Source organism: Erigeron canadensis, chromosome 7 (genome assembly GCF_010389155.1).
Source record: "Erigeron canadensis isolate Cc75 chromosome 7, C_canadensis_v1, whole genome shotgun sequence".
NCBI lineage: Eukaryota > Viridiplantae > Streptophyta > Magnoliopsida > Asterales > Asteraceae > Erigeron > Erigeron canadensis.
Genome location: NC_057767.1, coordinates 24,299,094 through 24,321,294, shown reverse-complemented (window position 1 = coordinate 24,321,294; position 22,201 = coordinate 24,299,094). Strand labels below are relative to the sequence as shown.

Sequence of the window (22,201 nt, the reverse complement as noted above, 5' to 3'; positions counted from 1 at the left end):
GGTGGTTTAGGGTTCAAAGTGAGGATTAATTTTCTGCAATTAGGGTCAAATGAACTGATACAAAACCCTTAATCCCGTTTTTAGGTTTCCACCTATGTCAAAACTAGTCCCTGAACTTCCATAGAGCTCATATTTAGCTCAAAACTCCTATTGGGAATACTTACAACACCTTAAACACTTTAAGCACCTCTAAAGGCATTAAAATATACCTTTAAACACATTAACACATGAATCATTAAGGCTTTAAAACCTTACACACATAGCACATTAATCATACGTGAGCATTAAATCTCCTACAGACTTAACGGGCACGTTGTGTTGACTTAACGACTCAAGTCAACTGTTAATTAAAAAGTTCGGGTTGTTACATATATATATATATATTTCAAGATAGACCTTACCGGTGCATATCCTTGAAAATATTATTGCATACCCACTTTGTTCTATTGACTCTCTCACGTGTGACTTGGTGGTAAAATTACAAAACAAATATTTTAACTGAATGTTAAAACTTTATTAAATTTATATCTTAGTGATTTAGCATTTTATAATATAGGATTTACATAGTTTGAAGCAGGATTTTTATCAAAGGATTAGTCTTCTTTTATCTATTAGTGACTCCATTAGAATGATAACTTCCCATCTAAAAATAATAATTTTCAGTTAAATTAAACTGAAGTTACATATATTTGTGGAAAACAAATCATTATTGATAACGTTTTGTTTGACGATTGTCCTACTACCAATACTTAGAATTAAAAGAGCTCAAAACATCGGAAAATACACCCCCCCTCTCCCAAAGAACAACTTAGGAGTGTACGGCCAACATATATGGTGTACGAATCACCGCACCCTTTAAAAATGCATACCCTATTCCGACTTTCTGGATCCGCCACTGTTTGTAAGGGTTTTTTTAATTTATTTTTTGACAAGTATTTCTTTTATATGTATACTCTATACTCCACAATTGCGGAGTAGATATGATTACAAAGTAATCAAATATTTTTTGTAAGTGTTAATAAATTTATGACTAATTTGAATGGCAAAAGGTAGTAATCATATAAAGCTTCCAAAGAATGATATATTTGAGTGATGAAAACTGCATATAAAAATAACGATTTTAACAAAGTCTTTTTTATTTGCAAAAATACCAAGGATTTGCACCCGATTTTGAATTTGCAACCTAATTTTCGTATCTACAAAGTCAATTAATTTCATATATATGTATATATTGAGTTGCGTTCTCCCAATTTACATATGAATTAGAGTGCCAATTAGTTATTTAGGTCGAAAATTTGAGTTTTGTGTGGGGAATACCGCGAATTTGTGGCTGATTTTTGCAATTTTTTTTAAAATTAAAATCGTATATTATCTGAAATTTTTAAATCATATGTTTGATAGAAGTTTTACCCTAGTTAACTTTAATTTTCTTTTTCATAAATCCCCTAGTTAACTTTATTTTTTTTATATAAACCTTCAATAATTTATCCTTACAAATGTAAAAAGTAAGATTCAAACTCCGGTAGAATAACCCAAAGTTAAAAACCTTTCCAATAAGCCACCAGCCCCATCGGCATTGTAAACCATATATAGAAACATAATAAATAAATAAATAACCACAATAACTAGCGAAACGATTTTGTTAAGTTAGTTAAGGGAGATTACATCAATAGCCATCATAAGTGGGGGAAAACCGAATCAATAAAAGCATTGTACATGGGATCGGCTAACCATAGTTTAGCAAGAAATTGATAAGAGGATGTGAGCCTGTGAACTTCTTCCATGAGCCAGATGTTAGTTTCTGCTTTACATGGATGGATTATGGAGTCTAATGGTTCTGCTTTGACGTCAGCATCCCATCTTATCTGATCCCATTCTTTTACACGAACGTTAGTCAGGTAATGCAGTGGCTGCTGGTACAACTGTTTCATTGATTTGGCTAAACCGCCCCATGAGGTGAATGTTATAACTGACCCATTTTGAGCTGGAATCGGGATTTGCTTCATGTATTCTTGGTACATTTTTGCACTTCTCAACATCAATTCTGCATTAATATCAGATTTTGGTTACCCTTTGCTCAGAATTCAGAAATATATTAACTTACTCAGATCTAGTAAAAGAAATTCACCTAATTTTTATAGCCTGGTTAATTATGTTCAAATTTGAAATTTCACGTCTACATAATCTACAAAGTTGCCTCAACATTATTTCAACCGGCTGCTTAATGCATCCCGTATTCCCATCAGTTTAAAAATTTCCCTTGCTCTAGTTAGATGCATTTACCAAAATATCAAAAATATTGTGTGTTCCTACCATTCCTCTATATATGCGACACTGGTAATATTCATCATCTGATCACCCCGAATGGCCAATTAAGTCATGAAATGTGAATATGACTCTCGACAATCTTATATCCCAATAACTTGATACAGATAGAGGTGGCGATTTTGACCTGGCAACATATAAGTTGATTGATTTGAATAGTGTTTTATCTCAAACGGGTCAAACAGAAATGGGGTGAATGGTTTGAAAGTAGACCAAAGTCAACCATGCATACAGCCTTCAAGATCATTTTTCTTTTTATAATCATATCTCACCACAAATTATATTAGCTTTTCTTAAAAGTAAACAAACAACTGTTTGTGGGTCAATTAACCCAATCTGCCCCCATTTCAACCAATGTTAAAGACCAGTTCCAAGCTGGACCTGTTTTGACCGTTATTCATTCTGCCCAACCCATCATGTCCTGAGATACGAGATAAATTGCTGCATGTGATATGAATATACTATAGATGGCATTTGCTGCAGTTTTCACCATTTGAGTAAATTCAAGCCTGCGATAGTAAAGAGACAAACCTTACAAGCAGAAGTTTACCATTGCCATAAGGGAGAGAAATTACCTTCAGTTGTTACAATTTTTTCGTCAGGAACAATAACTGCATTGTCAGTTTTTGGCCGCTTGCGACCAGCAAGATCTTTGGTTCCGTTGGATGCAGAAGGTTTATCATTATCATTGGATGATACATCCAAAGGAACCGGCTTAGTTCTTTTCATAGGAAATTTCATGCAACCTAGAGTAAATTCCAATATACACAAAGAATAGTTAGTAGCTTATTGTAACTGAAATACCAAATATTTATATAAAAAAACATACTCCGTATATAAATATCTTCTTTAGTAGAAACATAATGGAAGCAGTCTCTCTGAGACAGAGGTATCAGTGTCTACATCTCACCTCCCCCGTACCCCGCTCCTAGCGGAATTGGGTATTGTTGTTATTAGTAAAAACGCGCATTTACCAGACATGAAAGCTATATAATAGGTCTAAGAAAATTAAATATATTAACTGTGTTCTTAAAAAGTTAGAGGTGGTAAAATGGGTGGGTTGGGCAACATCCAATGGGTCAAACCGAGTCATTCTAAAAATCAGGCCATAATTGTGTATACAAGAATATATATATATATATATATAAAACCTAGATATACAAATAGACTCATCTTCAAATTGATCAATCATGTACAATTTAGAATCCCTAATTTAATTAGCAATATGTATATATATACATAATTATAAAAAAAACATAAAATGATTCAATTAGGATTAAAAAATTATATTAACAGAAAAGCTAACAATTAAATGAGGATTGAGATTAAACTAATATAGGGATGAAAAACACAGCCGACCTTTTAAGTATAATGTTTCAGGAAATAGATATAGATATATTTATATGTATATTAGTGTGCTGCAGTATATTTTAATGACTTACCACCATGGTCTCTTTTTAAAGACCTTTTTGATGACGATGCAGTGTTGCGAACATCGGAAGACATGACAACGTTGGCGACCGAAACCATAAAAGCTAAGTTAGAAAGATTTGTTAGAAACGAATCATCGGAACTTGACGATGATGACGAATCGGAACTTGATGACCATGAATCCATGGTTGGGCCGTCAAGAAATGAAGGACTCATGATTTCTTTCGAGTTAGGATTCATGATTTTTTTTTTTTTTTTTTAAGAAAATTGTTTGTGAGTGAGAGTGAAAAAAAAAAGAGATGAATTGTGTTTGTGTGAATATTAGTGTTTAAAAAGGTTTTTCTGAATTTAATTTTGAAAATTAACCGGGGAATAAGCTATAGCCGTTAATGAATGAGAAAAGTTGGGTAGCGGTGAACGTGACTGTCGAGAGGTTTGTCTTTTTGGCTTACGATGGAACTCAAACACGAAAGCTGGGGAGGAAACATGGAACATACTCTGTTAGACTATCACCATCGGTTAAAAAAAAAATGTAATAGGCGATCGGCCATAAAATAAAAAGATAATATTAAACAATCACAGAGGCAACCAACTAAGTAGTTACACCGACGCATGTTTGCGGCATAAACAACTAAGCAAGTGGACGTGGCATGCTCATTGTATTACATGACATCTGCAAGTGGTTGTTTCGTTGATTTCGAATTTAAACGAGAGTAATTTCTTATTTATACTTGCAAATCTTTTTATTTTTTATACACCACGATATCTACATGCTATAATTCTTTCTATCCATATCTTTTATTTTATACTACAAATTTATCTTAGTTTCTTATTACCGTGAATCTAAATTATATTTTCAATCTAATATTACATTTATGTTATTTTGATGTTAGGATCGTAAAATGAGATTTTGATTTTGTTAATATATGTTGATGAATGTGAAATATTTTAGAAATTTAATTATTTTTATTTTTTTATGATAAAATAAATTAATTTTTTTTATATAAAATGTATTTTTTATTAAAAAAAATACTTAGAAGTAAAAAAGGTTAATTAAAGAACATTATAATGTATTTAAAAAATAGTTTAGCTAGCTAGTTGATGAGAATGTAAAATTTGGTTTTAGTTAGGTTGGGTAAATATAAGAGAGAGAAAAAAAAATTTAATGAATAATATTGGTGGGTTGGGTTGTGAAAGGGATGACCTTAGAACGCTAGAGTCAAATGATTGGTTAGAACAATCACAACATCCAATGGTTAAGAAAAGGTAATTTAAAAATTGAGTCAGATTGGTTTGACCCAGTAAAAAATTTTCTTTAAATAAAGAAAATGAAATTTCAAATCTCCTTATCTTAAAGAGTAGGATGAGCCATGAGCTCATATCCTATGTGCTGTCAAGTAATTAGCTATGCCACATTAAATTATGATGTAATATGCTTATAAAATTAGAGTACTCTCTCTCCTCATTTAAAGAAGATAGAAGAATTCCCCATTACTGCTATAACTATAGGGGGATAAGTGATAACTAGTTAGACCATATTTAATTTTATATAAGCTCAACCTTAAAAGAGGAAGTAAAAACTGACTTATAGGGGTTGCCAGTCATAGCTATAGGAAGAGGGAATCCAACTATCGCAATTCAATCCGATGGTTCCCGACTTTCTCTGGTTTCCGCAACCGTAATCATTTTTGTGTTTTTGATGGTGTTTATATTATGTGAAAACGTAGCTTCTTCTCCTTATACGGTATACGTATTTACTTTGAAAAAAAAGTGGGCCTTTTGATCAGATGTTTGTTTTTGGTGTATGTGTGCAGTATAGATATATGATTTGATTGTAAAGCAGGTAAGCTGGTTGAAAAAGATAGGTTTGTAAAGTAGGTTAAAAGAGCATTAAATGTTTAAACTCTTCCCCATGCTTTAAGCCGCCTGTTACCATTGTTTTGTATAAACTAGATTGATGCCCGCGCAATGCAGCAATGGTGAGACGGTGACAGTGTGGTTATTATTGTAAAAGTAATTTCATTGCGGTCGGTGATGTGATGAATTTTTACGGTGGGATGTGAAAGGGGGGGGAGGGGGACGAACTGTAAATTAGGGTTTTTTTTCTAGTTGTTTCTGCGTAAGGGAGAGATAGTGGTTGAATTTTTTAAGGGCATTTTAGTCACAATCTATAAAATGAAAATAAAGATGTATTAAGATGAAGAGTAAATTAGACATATCAGGTTCTTAAATTTAAGGAAGAGAGGTTCAGTTTGTTTAAGGGATATATATATATATATTCAAAAATTATATTGATCAGAATATATGTATGAAGAGTTGAAGACAAGTGTGAAGTTTCCATTTAATGTAGCAGGAGTACTCTATTATTCTTGCCTTGCACTCTTCCAAGTTCCAATGATACTTTCCATTCTTAATTTATTTTCAACTTTTCTCCTCTTATCTATACTTCTATACTATTATATAAAAGAAATAACACTCTCTTTCATAAAGTGTTGAAATGTAACCATGCGAATGTACAAAATTGTCGTTTCTTTATTTCAATTCAAATGCATTCATATCTAAACCATTCTCACCTTCTCATTTCATTCGATTGCCTAATACACGTATTTTTTTTATTTAATGTTGGATGCTACTGAAACTACGTGACCATCGTGGTATCTCGCTTAATTAATTGCTCAATTATATTGTTTTCGGTGTAATCACAACATCAAACATATTATCAATGATATTCGCTGCAACGCGCGGGTACCATGCTAGTGTGAGTATAGTTACATAGATTGATAGATATTGATAGATACAGAGAGAAAATAGTTGAATATCTTTAATATTAAGGAGATTTTGAATATCATCTCTCATTATAAAGATTTGTGTGTTTTTATTCAAAAGTTCTTTTCTTTTTTTATCTCTTTTCTATAGCGAACGAAAATATTAGTTTCAGGAGATGATTTGTATTTTCTTAAGTATAAATTGTAGTATATATATTGACAAGGATTTGGTTTCAGGAGATGATTTGTATGAGTGTCTGCAACTTGAATTGATTCATACATAATAATCGTTTTTTATAATTTATTGATTTACTTATCTAAATGAAATGTACAGTAGAATTCTAATGTTTTACCAATCCACCAAGATTGCTTGAATAAAATATAAATGTCAAATTAATTATATGACCGAGTATGTGAAGGTCTAATGCACCGTATTTGACCTCAAAATGGTTGTGGAATCAGATTCTTTATTGGCAAATTCAGTATTAAATGGCATGGAACCGAAGATATCGGTACCGGAACCAGTACCAAACCGTACCGGTATCGGAAATTTGGTACGGTATTCGGTAAAAGGTTTTTGAGGGGGAAGGGAGTGGTGGACGGCATGCCATGCCGCCAAGGGAACACCGGCGCCATCCCCGCGGCATGGCAGCAGCATGAAGGCCAACGGCATATAAGCCTTGCGAGGCATGGAGCGTGTGTGCTTGGGAACCAGCAAATTTTGGAACGTTGGAGGCTTAAAAAAAAATTTTTTTTGTCACTTTGACCAAAAAAGAGCCGTTGGCATTAAAAAAAAAAAACCCCTTCAAAATACATCATCTTTTTCTCTATAAATGCATCCTTCTTTTTCTCAACAAACACAACAATAAAACTATACCCCTTTACTCAACTAAACACATTTTCTACTTTCGCAAAATCATCCATGGATCCAAGGAGGGGGAAAAATGTTCGAGGTCCGCCGGCACTGTCACGAGGCAACTTTCGTGTACCACGAGGAGTTGAAACGCCTCAATATCAACCTCAACAAGTCAACCCCTCTCAAAATCTATCGTTTATGTTGTTTATGTGTCGAACATTTTAATTTTTATTTGTTTAAGTGTGTAATGAACTTTGTTTAAATTTAATATGTATGGTTTATGTTTTTATTTTAATGAAATATTTAATATATGTTTTTATTAAAAAAGAAAAAGTTTGATTAAATTAAATGAAAATGAAAAAAAAAAATTTAGGAGGGATGAGAAAGTCATGAATGCCATTAAAAATGTTTGGGAGGGATGGTTGGGAGGGATGAAAAGGAAAATTGAGTTGGAGGTATTTGATTGGTGAAATTTGGGATGGATGAAATTCTCAACTACATGACTCCTCTTCCCCTAAGTAATCAGGACTACGGTCTATGTATATTTATTATCCTTTAGTTATCAATAAAACTTCAAAAGAAAAACAATGACAAAAGATAAATCACTTCTAGCGCTTAAAAAAAAAATGCTAAATGCGACATATCACCTCACTTTCAATACCAGATCTTTCATCATAGAAACCAGATATGACACTAAATTATATAATTGAGCTATTAACTTGGAAATGTATCTGACTACATCAAAAAAAGCCTTCAGTGGTTACATTAGAGATTTTGGTAGTTTTATTTTATATCCTATATATCATAGACATCTGAATCCTACTAAAGCTTTTTTGGGATAGTTAGATATCTTTTCAAGCTAATAGCTAGTTATAAAAATCTATTTGCAATAATAGCCAGTTATAAAAATCCATTTGCAAGATCTAACACCAAGTTGAAGTAAAATATTAATGCACCAATCTTAATTAACCAACCAGTCTAAACAGGAAAAACCGCAAGGACGAAAACACAAAACCAGATAAGATCCGTTTATGCAAAAACACACAAAATACTACTTGAACTCCAAAACTGGTTAGGCTCTGAAGGAGCAGGTCAAAGCGATTTATTTTTCTAAGGATGGCTCAAATAGTTCATGCCGATGACCAACACAAGGAGGGTGGTTCAAGTCGTTATCTTCAGCCAAAGCTGCTCAAAATGAATAATAATTTGAGTAAAAATCCACTTTGAGGATGCGGATGTTGGAGTATATCTCATCTAACAGATTCTTAATCAAAACATATAGTAAACCTTTTTTAAAAACAGAAAAGCTAAAAAACAACAATAAACTAGCAAAATGATTTTTTCAAGGAAAATGATATATCCTCCTAATTAATTCGAGTTCTAATACTGCAAACTAAGCTACCAAAGTCGATTAGTAAGGGGAGATTACATCAATAGAATTCTTAACTGGGGGGAAACCGAATCAATAAAAGTTTTGTACATGGGATCGGCTAACCATAGTTTAGCAAGAAACTGATGAGAGGATGTGAGCCTGTGAACTTCTTCCATGAGCCAGATATTAGTTTCCGCTTTACATGGATGGATTATGGAGTCTAATGGTTCTAAGTTGTTGTCAGCATCACTTCTCGTCTGATCCCACTGTTTTACATGAAGGTTAGTCAGGTAATGGAGTGGCTGCTGGTACATTTGTTTCATTGATTTGGCTAAACCACTCCATGAGGTGAATGTTATGACCGAACCACGTTGAGTTGGAATCGGGATTTGCTTCATGTATTCTTGGTACATTTTTGCACTACTCATCATTAATTCTGCATAAATATCAGAACTTAGTTGCTGTTTCTCGAAAATATATCAACTTACTCAGATTCAATAAAAATACGCAAAATTCAAATATGCCACTATTATCTCCTGGTTAGTTAAGATCAAATTTGAAATTTCACGTCTACATAATTTAAAACTAGACTTATGCCCGCACAATGCGGCGGAAGTGGGGGTAGTGATGCAACAATTGTGGTGAATGTAAAAGTAGTTGATGTTAAAGGTGGTATTGTAGTTATTTTAAGTGTTGGGGGATCTATACTGTAATTATTTCATCAAGGGTATTATAGGTATATTAGATGGAGATGTTTAAATTAGTGAATAAAGGAGAATGGTATTTTTGGTTTTTCAAAGGTAGAAAGTTTTAAGAAAAAAAGAGGAGTGGTTTGTTATATTAGATAGTATAGAAGTTGCCCGAATATTATTTCAACGACTCCTTAATGCCTCCCATCAATCCTAAAAATTTCCCTTGCTCGAGTTAAATGTATTTACCAAAATATCAAGATATGGTGTCTTTCTTACCATTCCTCCATATATGTGACACTAGAAACCAGAAGATATTCATTATCTAAAAACCCCAAATTAATTCATGAAACGTAAATATCACATTCTGATATCCCAATTACTCTATACAGGTAGAGGTTACAGTTTTGACCTGGTATCTTATTGGTCGATTGATTTGAATAGTTTTTTATCTCATACGAGTCAAACGGAAAGGGATTGAACGGGTTGACAGTAGGCCAAAGTCTATCATGCATAGAGCCTTCAAAATCATTATTAATATTATAATCATATTTCACCCATTAATTATATTACCTTTTCTTCAATGTAAAATAAGCAACTGTTTGTGGGTCAATCTAACCCAGTTTGCCCCCCATTTCAACCCATGCAAAATACCAGTCTCAAGCTAGACCCCCTTCTCTTTTAAATGGTAGTCTATCCTACTCCAACTCCTAGATACACAGATGCATGAGATGGAACCCAGGACCACTGACCCCCCTCCCCCCAATAATCCATCCCCACAAATGTGGAGAGCGAGACTCGAACCAAAGTGGATTCTACAAGGTCAGAGACCTTACCAATGAGCCACCAACCCCATTGGCAATCAGGACCTGTTTTGACCGTTATCTATTCTGCCCGACCCATCTTGCCACCTCTAGATATAAGACATAAATGGTGTAATACATGTATTATATAAATATGATAAAATGGATGACATTTGCTGGCTTGCTGCAGTTTTCACCATTTGAGTAAATTCAAGCCTACGAGAGTAAAGACACAAACCTCACAAGCAGAAGTTTACCATTGCCACAGAGAGAAAAAAATTACCTTCAGTTACTACAACTTTTTTGTCAGGAACGATAACTGCAGTGTCGGTTTTTGACCGCTTGCCACCAGCAAGATCTTTGATTCCATTGGATGCAGAAGGTTTATTATCTTCATTGGATGATATATCCAAAAGTATTGGCACAGTTATTTTTGTAGTGTATCTCACGCAACCTAGAGTAAAAATCAATATACGCAAAGGATAGTTAGTAACTTATTGTAACTGATATAGCAAATTGCCAGATGGAAAAAAAATATCTTCCTTAGTAGAAACGTACATTTGCGCAAACATGATTATATGAAAGATATGGAATAGGTCTAAGAAAATTGAATATATTAACTGTGTTCTTAGAAAGTTATAGGTGGTTGAATGAGCGGGCTGGGCAACATCCAATGGGTCAAACAAAACAGGTCATTCTAAAAATCAGGCAGGTCAGTTTGACCCGCAAAAACACACATATTACTTGAATACCGAAAGGGGTTAACTTCTAAAGGAGCATGTCAAAGTGATTTATTCTTCTAAGAATGGGTCAAATAGTTCATGCCAATGACCAGCATTAGGAGGGCTGTCAAGTAGTAATTTTGAGTCATAAACTCATAACTGCTCATCAGTATATCCTAATTTGGGTAAAAATCCACTTTGAGGATGTGGATGTTGGAGTTAAGTCCTAAATCCAAATCAAGTGGTGGGTTGTAACATAGTAAGAGAAAAGTATGTTTCATCAACAATCTTATATACCACAAATCAAGAAGTTTTAAACTACTAGACAAATTCACACAATTGTGGAAGTAGCGTAGCACTTATACAAAAGATAAATTTGTATCACATCTCTGGTTGAAATCCCAAATATTGAAGAAAACCTTAAGATCTCATCTATCCTATCCTTAATTTCTTCTTTTAGAGACTATCAGGGGTAACCTACTTATATAAAGAATTTGTGTTTTCCAAAGCAATTCTATACAAGTAACTTACTTTTATGTAAAATTTAATTTCATAAGATGGCCAAGTACAACATACAAAAAGGACTCAGTGTACATATGAGTGGGTTTTCATGGTGCTAGAAACTTAAGACATCCTGTGTCAATGTGACGTGGCCGGTTTGGGTAGTCCAAAAATGCGATAATTTACGTTTTTGGAAACCTATGACCTCCCATCACAGTCTGAAGTGGGCCGGTTGGGGTAATCCAAAAAGGAGAAAGTTAACCTCTCTCGGAAAATTAAGACCTCGAGCCCACGAACAACCCCTTAAAACCCCAAAATATGCAATCAAAACGAAGAAGAGGTTTTAATTGACTTACAGAGAAATCTTGGGAGCTATTTTCTTGCACTATAAATTGCAGTACCCTTCAAATGAAATTCAAACCTTCGATTCTAGTGTGTGTCATAGAAGAATAAAAGGGGGAAACTTTAAACAGTAACCTGAATCTTTGATCCGGCTTCGAAGCTGTGATGGGTCAGGTCGGGTCACGTTAGATGTATGCGGGCTTTAACAAGGACAAATGTCCATAAAAGCATATGGGCATACATCGGTTTCTTACTTGAGAATTAACTCAAATGCTGCTAGCAGCAGCGTATCTTATATGCTTCCAAGGGTATACAAAATACAGATGACCAGATGTAGAACAGGTGTATAGCAATACTAAGAAGAATACCAATGCTAAAACTACACCCAAAAAGATAAAGATGCAGCATACAAGCACAGAGAGCAACAACATATGACATGCTTCTAACATTTTCTACTGGTCTCCAAGAACTTGACTCTTAACAGTGCCACAGTGGTATTACCACCTTGTAATTCATCCATCTGAAGAAAAAAAAAAGGAGTAATTATAATCAGAAACAACACATATGATTTAAGCAATTGATATAAACAATGTGTATACCTTTCCATGTTGACACCCGGTAGTGTCATGGCCCTCCTCTCTACAATAGCCACATCTTTTATTTTTCTTCTCATCCATAGACAATTCTATGCTGGATTTTTGTTTTGTGTTCAGACACCCTTTTGTATTCACACGATTTATAGGATCTGAAACAAGTATGTGTTGTGACATGTCAAATTGTTTGGCAATTCGTAATGTCGAATTACTTTCAGAAATCAACTCAGCTTGATTATTCTTTCTTCTGTATTGCTCTTCAAGAAAACCATCAAAGAATGCATTAAGCTTTTCAATTTCAGACAAGGAATCTCGACCTTCATCGATTACTTTGCTAAACTTTGCTCTAATAGACCATAAAGTCACAAAACTAACTTCATCACTAGCATCACAGTTAACACCCTTCCTTCTCTTTCCAATACTTCCGACATTGTAAGTTGCTTTCATAGTCCATCTTGGTGATATGTAGTGATCAGGAATGGACATTAACAACTTTCTCCTCATAATATAAAGAATATGTTTGCACAAAATTCCAGAAGTCTCAAATCTTGCACACGAACAAAAAGCAAAAAAAGGTGAAGTAACGTTATATTCAACCGTTTTCCAACCTTCTTTATTACCTGCCAGATAACCAACTCCATATTTGACCACCTCGGCATCTTTGCTTATTTTTTCATGACCACAATTAACACTAGCCTTCCATTCTTTTTTAAAGATCTCATAAATATTTCGAGTATAACATTTTGCCGCCATTACTTCAATTGGATGATCGCTATGCAACGTGGGTTGTGAGTTTAAAGTTCTAAAGTCTTCGTCTTCTTCTGCCCTTCTTCGCGAACTCACAGCCTTGTCATATTGCAATACAAAATCATTTAACATGGTTTCAGAGTTCACATAATCACCAAAAAATGAATGAATGCTTTCACTACGCCCACTAGTTGTCATTCCAGCAAAAAATGTGTCTTTCAGATATGCTTTTACCCAATAATGACGTAACTTATACATCTTTCCTAACCAAGTATCATCATCTATGTCATATTTCTCTTTCAAAACTACCCAGCCTGCTTCAAAAACACTAATATTTTGGCATTTTAGCCAGTTATTGTATGTATCTTGAAAATCAACAAATCGAGATCGTAATGGTTGAAGTTGCTCTAAAGCATGCTTTCTAATATGGCAAGCACAAAATCGATGCCTTGTGTTAGGAAACACCTTTTGAATTGCTTTACACTTAGCCACATCTTCATCAGTAATGATAGACATAGGTGGACAATCATACATGCATTCCAGAAAATTTTTAAACAACCATGTACATGTCACCTCGGTCTCGTGTTCTATCAATGCTGCTCCAAACAAAATAGATTGGCCATGGTGGTTAACCCCAACAAACGAAGCAAATGGCAAGCTACATGCATTCGCTTTGTAAGTTACGTCAAAAACAACAACATCACCAAACTGATTATAAGATGATCTTGATCTGCCATCAGCCCAAAACACACTTTTAATTGTCCCATCGGTGTTCAAGTCTATTGAAAAGTAAAAATCTTTATCTACCTTAGCTTTCTCTTGAAAATGCATAATGATTTCATGACACTCTTTACCTAAGTTAAATTTCCTTTCTTCACTAACAGTATCGGTACGCTCATATCGGATTATTTTGTCCTCCTGACTACCTTTATATGCATTCACTATTTTAGTAATTGCATTAGGTCCGATACCTTCTTGAGACATCGCTTTCACAAGTTCCTTACATTCTTTGGACCGTCGAAAAACCTTATGAGACCAATGTCTTGGTACTTTTAACGGATCATCCAAAGGATGATTATGTTCATCCAGAAACTTGTCCACGACCCACTTTCCTTCCTTTGACAACGTCACTTGTATCATCGCCTTACACCCAGTACGTTTAACACGACGTTGTTTCACATTACCTGTTGTTCTCCTTATACATTTAAAACCCTCTTTGTTACACACAAATACATGTCGGTATATTTCTTTTGTGCCCGAGTGCTTATTGTGGTAATGTTTTCGGATACCAAAACCTTTAGAAAGACCATACTCATTATAAAAATTATACGCTATATCCGGGTCATCAAATTCTTTTCCCATTACATAGCACTCGGAAAATTGATCAACAACATTGTTCGACGACTCGGTTTCGTTTTCGTCATGTGAAAGATATTCGTCTATGTCGACAATATATTGAGTTTTATCATTTATTTCACCTGGTTATTAAGCTAAAAATAATCAGATTCCCCAAAAAAACATAACAAATGAAGCATAGAATGGCTAAGGCATTCGCAAATTACAATTAAGAGTATATCACACACACACACACACACACACACATATATATATATTATAGATAGATATATAGATTATTATTTAGAACAAACCTGAATGTAGTAGTTGTTCTTCAACGATTGGATCAACCATCCTTGAATAAATAGCATTCCAGCAATCCTTGTTAGAGTTGATTGGAAAAACTATTCTTTGAAAACTGGGAGATAATCAGATGTATATGGAATTAGGGAAAAAAGCAGATTATTATTGTTCTTATTGTTGTTATTTTATTATGTTATTTTGCTCCCTAATTGGAGTACACTTTAACGCTAATGAAAACACAAAATTTGATAAATTTAATATGATATATAAAATATGTACACTAGGTGGTAAATGCATCAAAATTTGTCGATTGTAAGCTCAAGTACTGCTCAAGCTCAAGTAGTAATCGTTATGCATAGTTACTTGAATTCTTACAACTTACAAGTCGATTTTTATTAGTTGGGTTGATTTACACCGAAAAAAGAGTATTGACTATGTGAATTCTTTTTTACACGATATGAGCTATAATGTAAATTTGAACCGAGTCAATGTAAGTCGCAAACATATTATTATTCTAGTTTGATAATATAATTATATATTAAATTTATGGTTACATTATTTTGAATGTTATATATATATATATGTATTTTGATTTTTTTTAGTACAAATTTAGAGATAAACTTGAGTTTTATGACTCAAAAGTATCGAATATGTACTATTTTGATAAATATATTAAGATAATCAATTTATATTTTGTTTCTAAAAACATCACATATATATAATTATACAATATAATGTAATATATATAGAAATGTCATGATTTTTACAAGTCGAGTCACGAGTTAAAAAATCATGTTTTCGAATCGAATCAAAAGTTACAAGTCGGCAACTCTTATCATATGGTTAGAATTTCACAATGTTTCTTCTAAAAGAATTGAGTTTTTTAAGGTGTTACAATATGATTGGTAATACCATTTTTGATTTTACAGTGGTTGAAAATTCGAGGTTAAAAAAATATTATGGGACTACGACTATTTACATAGGGGGTTAAAATAGAAATGAGTTAAAAAAAAAGGTATATGATACTTGCTACTAGTATGTAAGTTAAACTTTATTCTTTGTTTCTTTTTAAAGGAAAATTTTGAATCATGAATAGTCCATAGGACTATTAGAGTATCATTTGATGGGCGTTCGCGTATTGCAACGGTAAAAATAGACAACGTTTGAGATGTTGTGACAATGCTAGTTTCAAGTCAAATACTTAATATGAACTTTTATTTATATGATAGTTTTTTACAAAAACAAACAAAAATAATATTTGACGATCAAAGATAATTTTATTAAGTCTGAAACTTTTGTAAGAGTATTTAGTCATAGTGTATAAAAGAAAAATAAGGATGTATTAAGAGGTAAGATAAATTAGACATATTAGGTTTTTTAAAAGTTTAACGAGGGAAGGGTCAGTTTTTTTTATAAGGGGTATAGATTATGACATTAGTACTATTTGAACATATTTAAAAAAGTCAAAAACTTTTTAAAAAATCCTTATAAAATTCAAACCTAAAACCTTTTGATCATTCGATTCTTGGTTATTATTATTTATTATCAATAATGTTGTCAACAATAAAACATACATATGAGGTTTTGCAATATTATAAAATTTTTAAATGAAGTGACGTTAATACCATTGATTTTTATAAACTTAGTTTCAAAAACGAATAAAGAAACCTTAGTTCTAACAACCTTACTATATAATTCTAATAACCTTACTATATCATTTGATTTTAGATAAGTTTGATGGGCTTATAGAATACAAATGTTTGTTCTTAAGTCATTACTCATTGATTTGACCGTATACTCTGTTATTTTGTTTCATATATTCATAGTTCATGTCATCAGTAGCACTAATTTTATGGTTTTTTCAAAATAAAAGTGAGGGCAGACAAGTCATTTTGTAGAAGTTATAAAAGAAAAAAAATTCAAGAATACCTTATTTACCTTTCTTCTTTTCTTTCCCTTCCCTTTCTATTCAAAAAGCAACTCAAGAATGTAGTGTTAAGGTTTTTTCTTCTTCATTTTAAAATTAAGTTTTTTTGTTATATATAAATTTATAGATACAAATGTTGGCTTTGTAGCAATATTCAATTTAATTTGTAGTTCGTGACATTTTTGACTATGTACTTTTCCATAATATAAAATTAAACAATTAAAGATATATTCCTACAGATTGAACCTTAAAAACTATTTTTAAACATATGGAAAAAGAAGTTGTCAACATGATTGCAAGTTTGCAACTAAAGAACACGATTATGGACTTCTTGATGCTAGATGCAAATTAACAAAATCAGCCCTGAACTATCACCTTGTTTTTATAAATGTCTAAGTAAGTAAAGTAAGTAATTGTCCAGTGCCGCCTCCCGCGGGTTTTGAGCCCCAATACCTCGACGGTGTATGGAGGAGGTTAAGATGTAGGCAGACCTTACCTCTACCTAAGTAGAGAGGCTGCTTACAGTTTCTACCTAAATGGTAGAAAGGCCCTCCAACTTTTGCATGGAATGAGAATCGAACCCATGACCTCTATCTCCAAAAACAATGGTGTTTACCACTGATCCAACAATGTTGCTTTATAAATGTCTATTTATCCATTATACTGCTCCTTAAGTCCTTAGCGTGAAATGTTTATTTCCAATTATGTTACACAAGTTATAACAGTGTTAGATTCTTAGCTCATGTGGTACAAATTTTGTTCATGTAAAATAAAGCAAGTATTAATATAAAACAAATACAGTAAAATAATAAGTTTTTTTTTACTAAAAGTTATTGTGCATCATAAAAATCATCATGCATGGTTGGATCAGTGGTAAACACTTTGGTCTCTGAAGACAGAGGTCATGAGTTTGATTCTCATCCCATGCAAAGGTTGGAGGGACTTTTCTCTACCATTTAGGTAGAAAAATGAAAGCAGTCTCTCTACTCAGGTAGGGTAAGGTCTGCTTACATCTTAACCTCCCCCATACACCATCAAGATATTGGGGCTCAAAACCCGTGGGAGGCGGCACTTAGCAGTTTCCTTTTTTCTTTTTTTATGAAAATCATCATGCATCAAATATATATACTTGTGTTTCATGAAATTTCGAGCATCAATTTTATAATAATCTAAGGGTTAAGATCTTGTTCTATTTATTTTATTTTATAATAACCAATCCATATATATATATATACATAAAATCAAATAGAAGATATTTATTTATAACGACGGTGTTTAGAGTTACGTTTGGAAAGGTTTATGTAACTATAGTGTTTAAAAAGAATAAGAAAAATCTAAAAAAGTGATCAATTGCGTTAGCATTGAGATAAAATGAAATTTTAAAAAAGCATGTATGGATATAATTTTTCAAAAACATATTTAAAAGTACAATACAAATCACTCATAGGAAACATCGTATACTTTACAATAATAAATTTTTACTTAAATTTTGATTTAATAAAAGATTCAATTAATTTTTTTGGTTTCACATACTATAGAGATATAGCTATTAAAATATATACAAATACTACTTTCAACTAACATGATACGATAAAGTAGATTTCTACTGTTCTTTTAACTTTAGCCATAATTATTCTCATTGTAGGGTAATTATAACTCCTGTCCTATTTAGTTTCATTGTAACTTAATAACATGATCACGAGATACTTAATTAGGTCTTATGCATTTAAGTCTAAGACTTGTATTTTCCGGATAATATGAATATAAGAGGTGATTAGTAACCATCATTTTTTAATCATACACCATCAAACATGCTCCATAATATTGTAAAATATAACACCTTAAAACACATTTAGTAGTATATAACTGAAAAAATGCTTTACGGATCATCCCCGTGAATATAAAAAACTTAATAAGTTTACAAAAGAGATTGTGAGTTCTAATCATGTTTATGACTTTATGTTAAAAAAAATGGTTTACCAGTATACTCAATGTGAGACTAACGTCTAAGAATACCAAATATTACATATCATATTTTCATTTCGAACCCAAAAATATAAGTATATATAAGTTCACATGTTAATTCATAAAAGCACATGAAACATAAAGCAAAGTTTCACAGGTTCAAATTTAAATCTTTATTCATGACACTTTGGCCTTAGTGTTGCAATAACCTTCTCTATTGTTGACTTGTAGTCAGATACGAACAATTGTTCCCAAATCTTGATCCCTTATCAAATGTGAAAATTGGTACCAATTTTCAAGTGAGATGACTAGTAACTTTTGGTGACTTTCGAGATTAATATCAGGAAAATATTGAAAATACCGTTACCAGTTTATGTGGGACCAATATTGATATCATATTTGATTTTTTCTTAAACTATACTCATCGCGCAAATCCCTATTAGAGCACCCCCAATGTAGGCTCGTATTGAGCGTATTGGGTTTTGAATACGGAGCACACCGTTGGGTGGCGTCCGTATTGGTTAGCATTCGGCTCCGTATTGCGAGCATTCGTGGTGGGCAATACGGACGGTTTATGTTTGTTTCTTTTTTTTTTATTAAAATGTCATGCAAATTCAAAAAATGGGTCAAAGGCAACCGTTGGAGACTAGCAAACGGCTAGTTTCCTTTAAAAAATTTTTTTTCTTTATTTATATAACCACCACCTTTCACCATAAACTTCATCTTCAACCTCTCACAAACCTTATTCTTCTACTACAAACACAAAAATGGCATACAACCGATCCCCCGCCGACGATTTCTACAACGCGGTACACAACTTCGTTCTCGCTAACTCATCAACGGGTGCACATTCATCCGATACTTCACCATCCACACCACAATATCCACCATTTACGCCACCAACTTTCGTCCAACCTTATTACCCGGCATACCAAAACGATCCAAACTTTCACCAATGGCAACAATACCAACAATGGCTACTATCCCAACAAGCTCGTACGACCCCTCCAAGCCAACCCATATCCGAGACACCACAAACCGTACCCGAACCCGTCCCCCAACCCGAAGCACAGCCCCAACAACAACCCGAAAGTAGCACGAGACGTAAGAAGGGAAAAGCGAAGAATGTTGAAAAAGAGAAAGTCAATAGGAAGCCAAAAGTGGCGTGGTTCGGGAAAGAAGAAAACACCTAGCTCTTTGTTGGCTTGATGTATCCGACGATCCAATCGTTGGCAATTCACAAACCGGTGATTGTTTTTGGAACAAAGTGTTTGTAACAACCCTCAAAAATACCCTTATTTATTTGCTTAAAAATATAACTAAATCAATGAATGTGCAATATGCCAATTTTTAGCTTAGTTAGTTAATAGTTTGACAACTTTTGCTAGATTACTTTATTTGGTATTAAATCTTGCAAAATAAACTTGATAATAAACTTAACAAATAAGACCTTTAAGATTAATGACCTTTTAACATAACTAGGACACTACTACTTAATTGACCTACTTAGTTTAATTAAAAATGGGTTAGTTTTAACATCAAAATTTTTATACGTACAACTTATGTTTTATGTCAAAAGAAAAAGTTATGGCTTTTGAATAAAAATGAGATATTTATGTATAAAGTCAACATCATCAACTAGATATGTCTAGAAGAAAATGACTAACCTACTTGGTATATGATGAGTAAGAATCAAAAGGTTCAGATGAATTCATGACTAATGTTACCTAAAAAAAAATAAAAAAAAAAATATATAGGGTGCTTACTCACGAAACCTAGAAGAAATAGAGTGCTCATTCACCTGCTCAAAAGAAGTGTATAAATAGGGAACTTTTGGGATTCATTTCTTGCACACAAAAATTATAAACGAGCTTTTCAAACACTTAAATCCCCTCGGCACTTTCACATAATAATAAACGGGTTTCAAGGAAAGAATGACAACATAAGGGTCGTTAGTTTGTTCGAGTTCGTTTCGAGTAAATTCTAAGATCTTTTCTAAATTATATCGGATTTGTTCGAGAGCTACGATAAGATAAATTACGAGTCTAGTCGTAAGTCCGTAATCATCCGTTAGAGGACACTTTCGTTGAGGCCAAACTTGTCTTGCTTATAACTATACTCTTGCTACTAAGGTGAGTCTCATAGCCCCTCTTTTAAATATTTTATAATTTGGGGTGAGAATACACTGCTCAATTTTATGGACACAAGTACTTTTAATAGTTTGTGTATGGCTATGTATACAATCACTCATGAAAGCCCCTTGTTAACTTGAGCCGTGAAACAACGCGCGAATATTATGGATAGTACTATCGGGTTGACACCCCTGTCTGGGCTAGTCATGCTAGCTAGGTTAAACGGACATATAATATTTGAAACTACAGTGTTGGAGTGAAACACAAACTAAAGGGGTAGCAATGGTTAAGGCATCGGCATTCAAGGCATAGTATACGAAACTATTGGTCTTTTTATATCATGTGATATTATACAAAAAATGAAATCTTGTGATCCATGTGAACGTTTATGGTAAAAACCTACGAGCTCACCAACATTTTTGTTGACATATTTTAGTGTGTATTCTCAGGGAAACTAAGGTAGATCAATGGAGATACTCTAAGATTGACATATGCATTCACTAAAGAACGAAGGTTTTGAAGCGCATTTTCATTAAACTAATCATGTTGTAAAATCTCTAGAATAAATTCTGTACACTTCATGTAAGATCCTGGTTTTTATATCAATAATATTTCAAAACGTCTCATTTAGAGGTCGTTTGTTATAATTTGTGATTGTGATCTCAAGAAGTCACCCTCCGCTAGGGCCCACCCTGGGCGGGGTGTGAAAGTGTTCGACATGCACAATGCCACGGTTCAAATCAAGCGTCGACCCGATCAAATCACGGGTAAATGGCGTCTCATCAAGGAGCAAGTCGGGAAGTTTAACTCTATTTACAATAAGTATGATAATAACCGCAATAGTGGCGAAAATGATGCTCAAGTGATGGAAAAAGCTAGGCAAGCATATACTTTGGAAACAGGTGGAAAGTTTAACATGTACGATGCATGGAATGTGTTAAAAGATAAACCGAAGTTTCGATCTTTTATCGGTGTCGATGGCATGGTGTTAAAAAAGAAACAGATGTCCCGCATGATCGAGTATAGTGATGAAGAACAAGCGCCCATGAACCTCGACGAAGAAGAGCCACTCGACACCGACCTCTTCGGCCCAGATGCTATTCCACGCCCCCCCCCAAAGTCGAAAAAGAAAACGCCACGAACATCGGGATCCTCGGATGCGGCCTCATCTCGTTCAAGTGCATCCGACTAGGCCGTGCGTCTTGAACAACTTGGAAGCTCCAAACAAGCGTTAATTGACAAAAAATCGGACGCCCTCGATTCCATTTGCGAGGAAGAAAAAAAACGTACCATGCACGCGGCTTTTTCATTTGTGGGTCAATCAAATCCGAATCCTCGACAACGAAAGTTTATCGAGAAGGCGATGGAAAAGGTGTTAGACGAGTACAAGGGG

The 22,201-nt window shown here is 33.6% G+C and overlaps 3 protein-coding genes across 3 annotated transcripts; 1 reads left to right on the top strand and 2 right to left on the bottom strand.

The window, feature by feature from the left end:
• Positions 1–1,625: 1,625 nt before the first annotated feature.
• LOC122608755 (protein RDM1-like) lies at positions 1,626–3,062 on the bottom strand. Its single transcript, XM_043781847.1, has 2 exons — positions 2,901–3,062; positions 1,626–2,044 (listed from the first exon to the last, which is right to left on the bottom strand). The coding sequence occupies exons 1-2, from the start codon at positions 3,052–3,054 to the stop codon at positions 1,677–1,679; spliced, it is 522 nt and encodes a 173-aa protein (XP_043637782.1). The 5' UTR covers positions 3,055–3,062; the 3' UTR covers positions 1,626–1,676.
• A 5,636-nt stretch (positions 3,063–8,698) lies between these two features.
• LOC122606544 (protein FAR1-RELATED SEQUENCE 5-like) lies at positions 8,699–14,946 on the bottom strand. The gene is made up of 5 exons (XM_043779392.1): positions 14,796–14,946; positions 12,406–14,624; positions 12,254–12,326; positions 10,525–10,695; positions 8,699–9,185 (listed from the first exon to the last, which is right to left on the bottom strand). The coding sequence occupies exons 1-5, from the start codon at positions 14,833–14,835 to the stop codon at positions 8,803–8,805; spliced, it is 2,886 nt and encodes a 961-aa protein (XP_043635327.1). The 5' UTR covers positions 14,836–14,946; the 3' UTR covers positions 8,699–8,802.
• A 6,580-nt stretch (positions 14,947–21,526) lies between these two features.
• LOC122609140 lies at positions 21,527–22,000 on the top strand. Its single transcript, XM_043782197.1, has one exon. It carries the CDS (start codon positions 21,527–21,529, stop codon positions 21,998–22,000), a length of 474 nt encoding a protein of 157 aa, XP_043638132.1.
• The last annotated feature ends 201 nt before the right edge of the window (positions 22,001–22,201 follow it).

Excerpts from the sequence above, each read along its gene's own strand:
- LOC122608755 (XM_043781847.1), bottom strand. The coding sequence starts at position 3,054 with ATGAAAAGAACTAAGCCGGTTCCTTTGGATGTATCATCCAATGATAAT. Across the intron at positions 2,045-2,900 it reads AAAAATTGTAACAACTGAAG|AATTGATGTTGAGAAGTGCA; the intron begins GTAATTTCTCTC and ends ATATTAATGCAG.
- LOC122606544 (XM_043779392.1), bottom strand. The coding sequence starts at position 14,835 with ATGGTTGATCCAATCGTTGAAGAACAACTACTACATTCAG. Across the intron at positions 14,625-14,795 it reads AGAACAACTACTACATTCAG|GTGAAATAAATGATAAAACT; the intron begins GTTTGTTCTAAA and ends CTTAATAACCAG. Across the intron at positions 9,186-10,524 it reads AAAAGTTGTAGTAACTGAAG|AATTAATGATGAGTAGTGCA; the intron begins GTAATTTTTTTC and ends ATATTTATGCAG.
- LOC122609140 (XM_043782197.1), top strand. The coding sequence starts at position 21,527 with ATGCACAATGCCACGGTTCAAATCAAGCGTCGACCCGATCAAATCACG.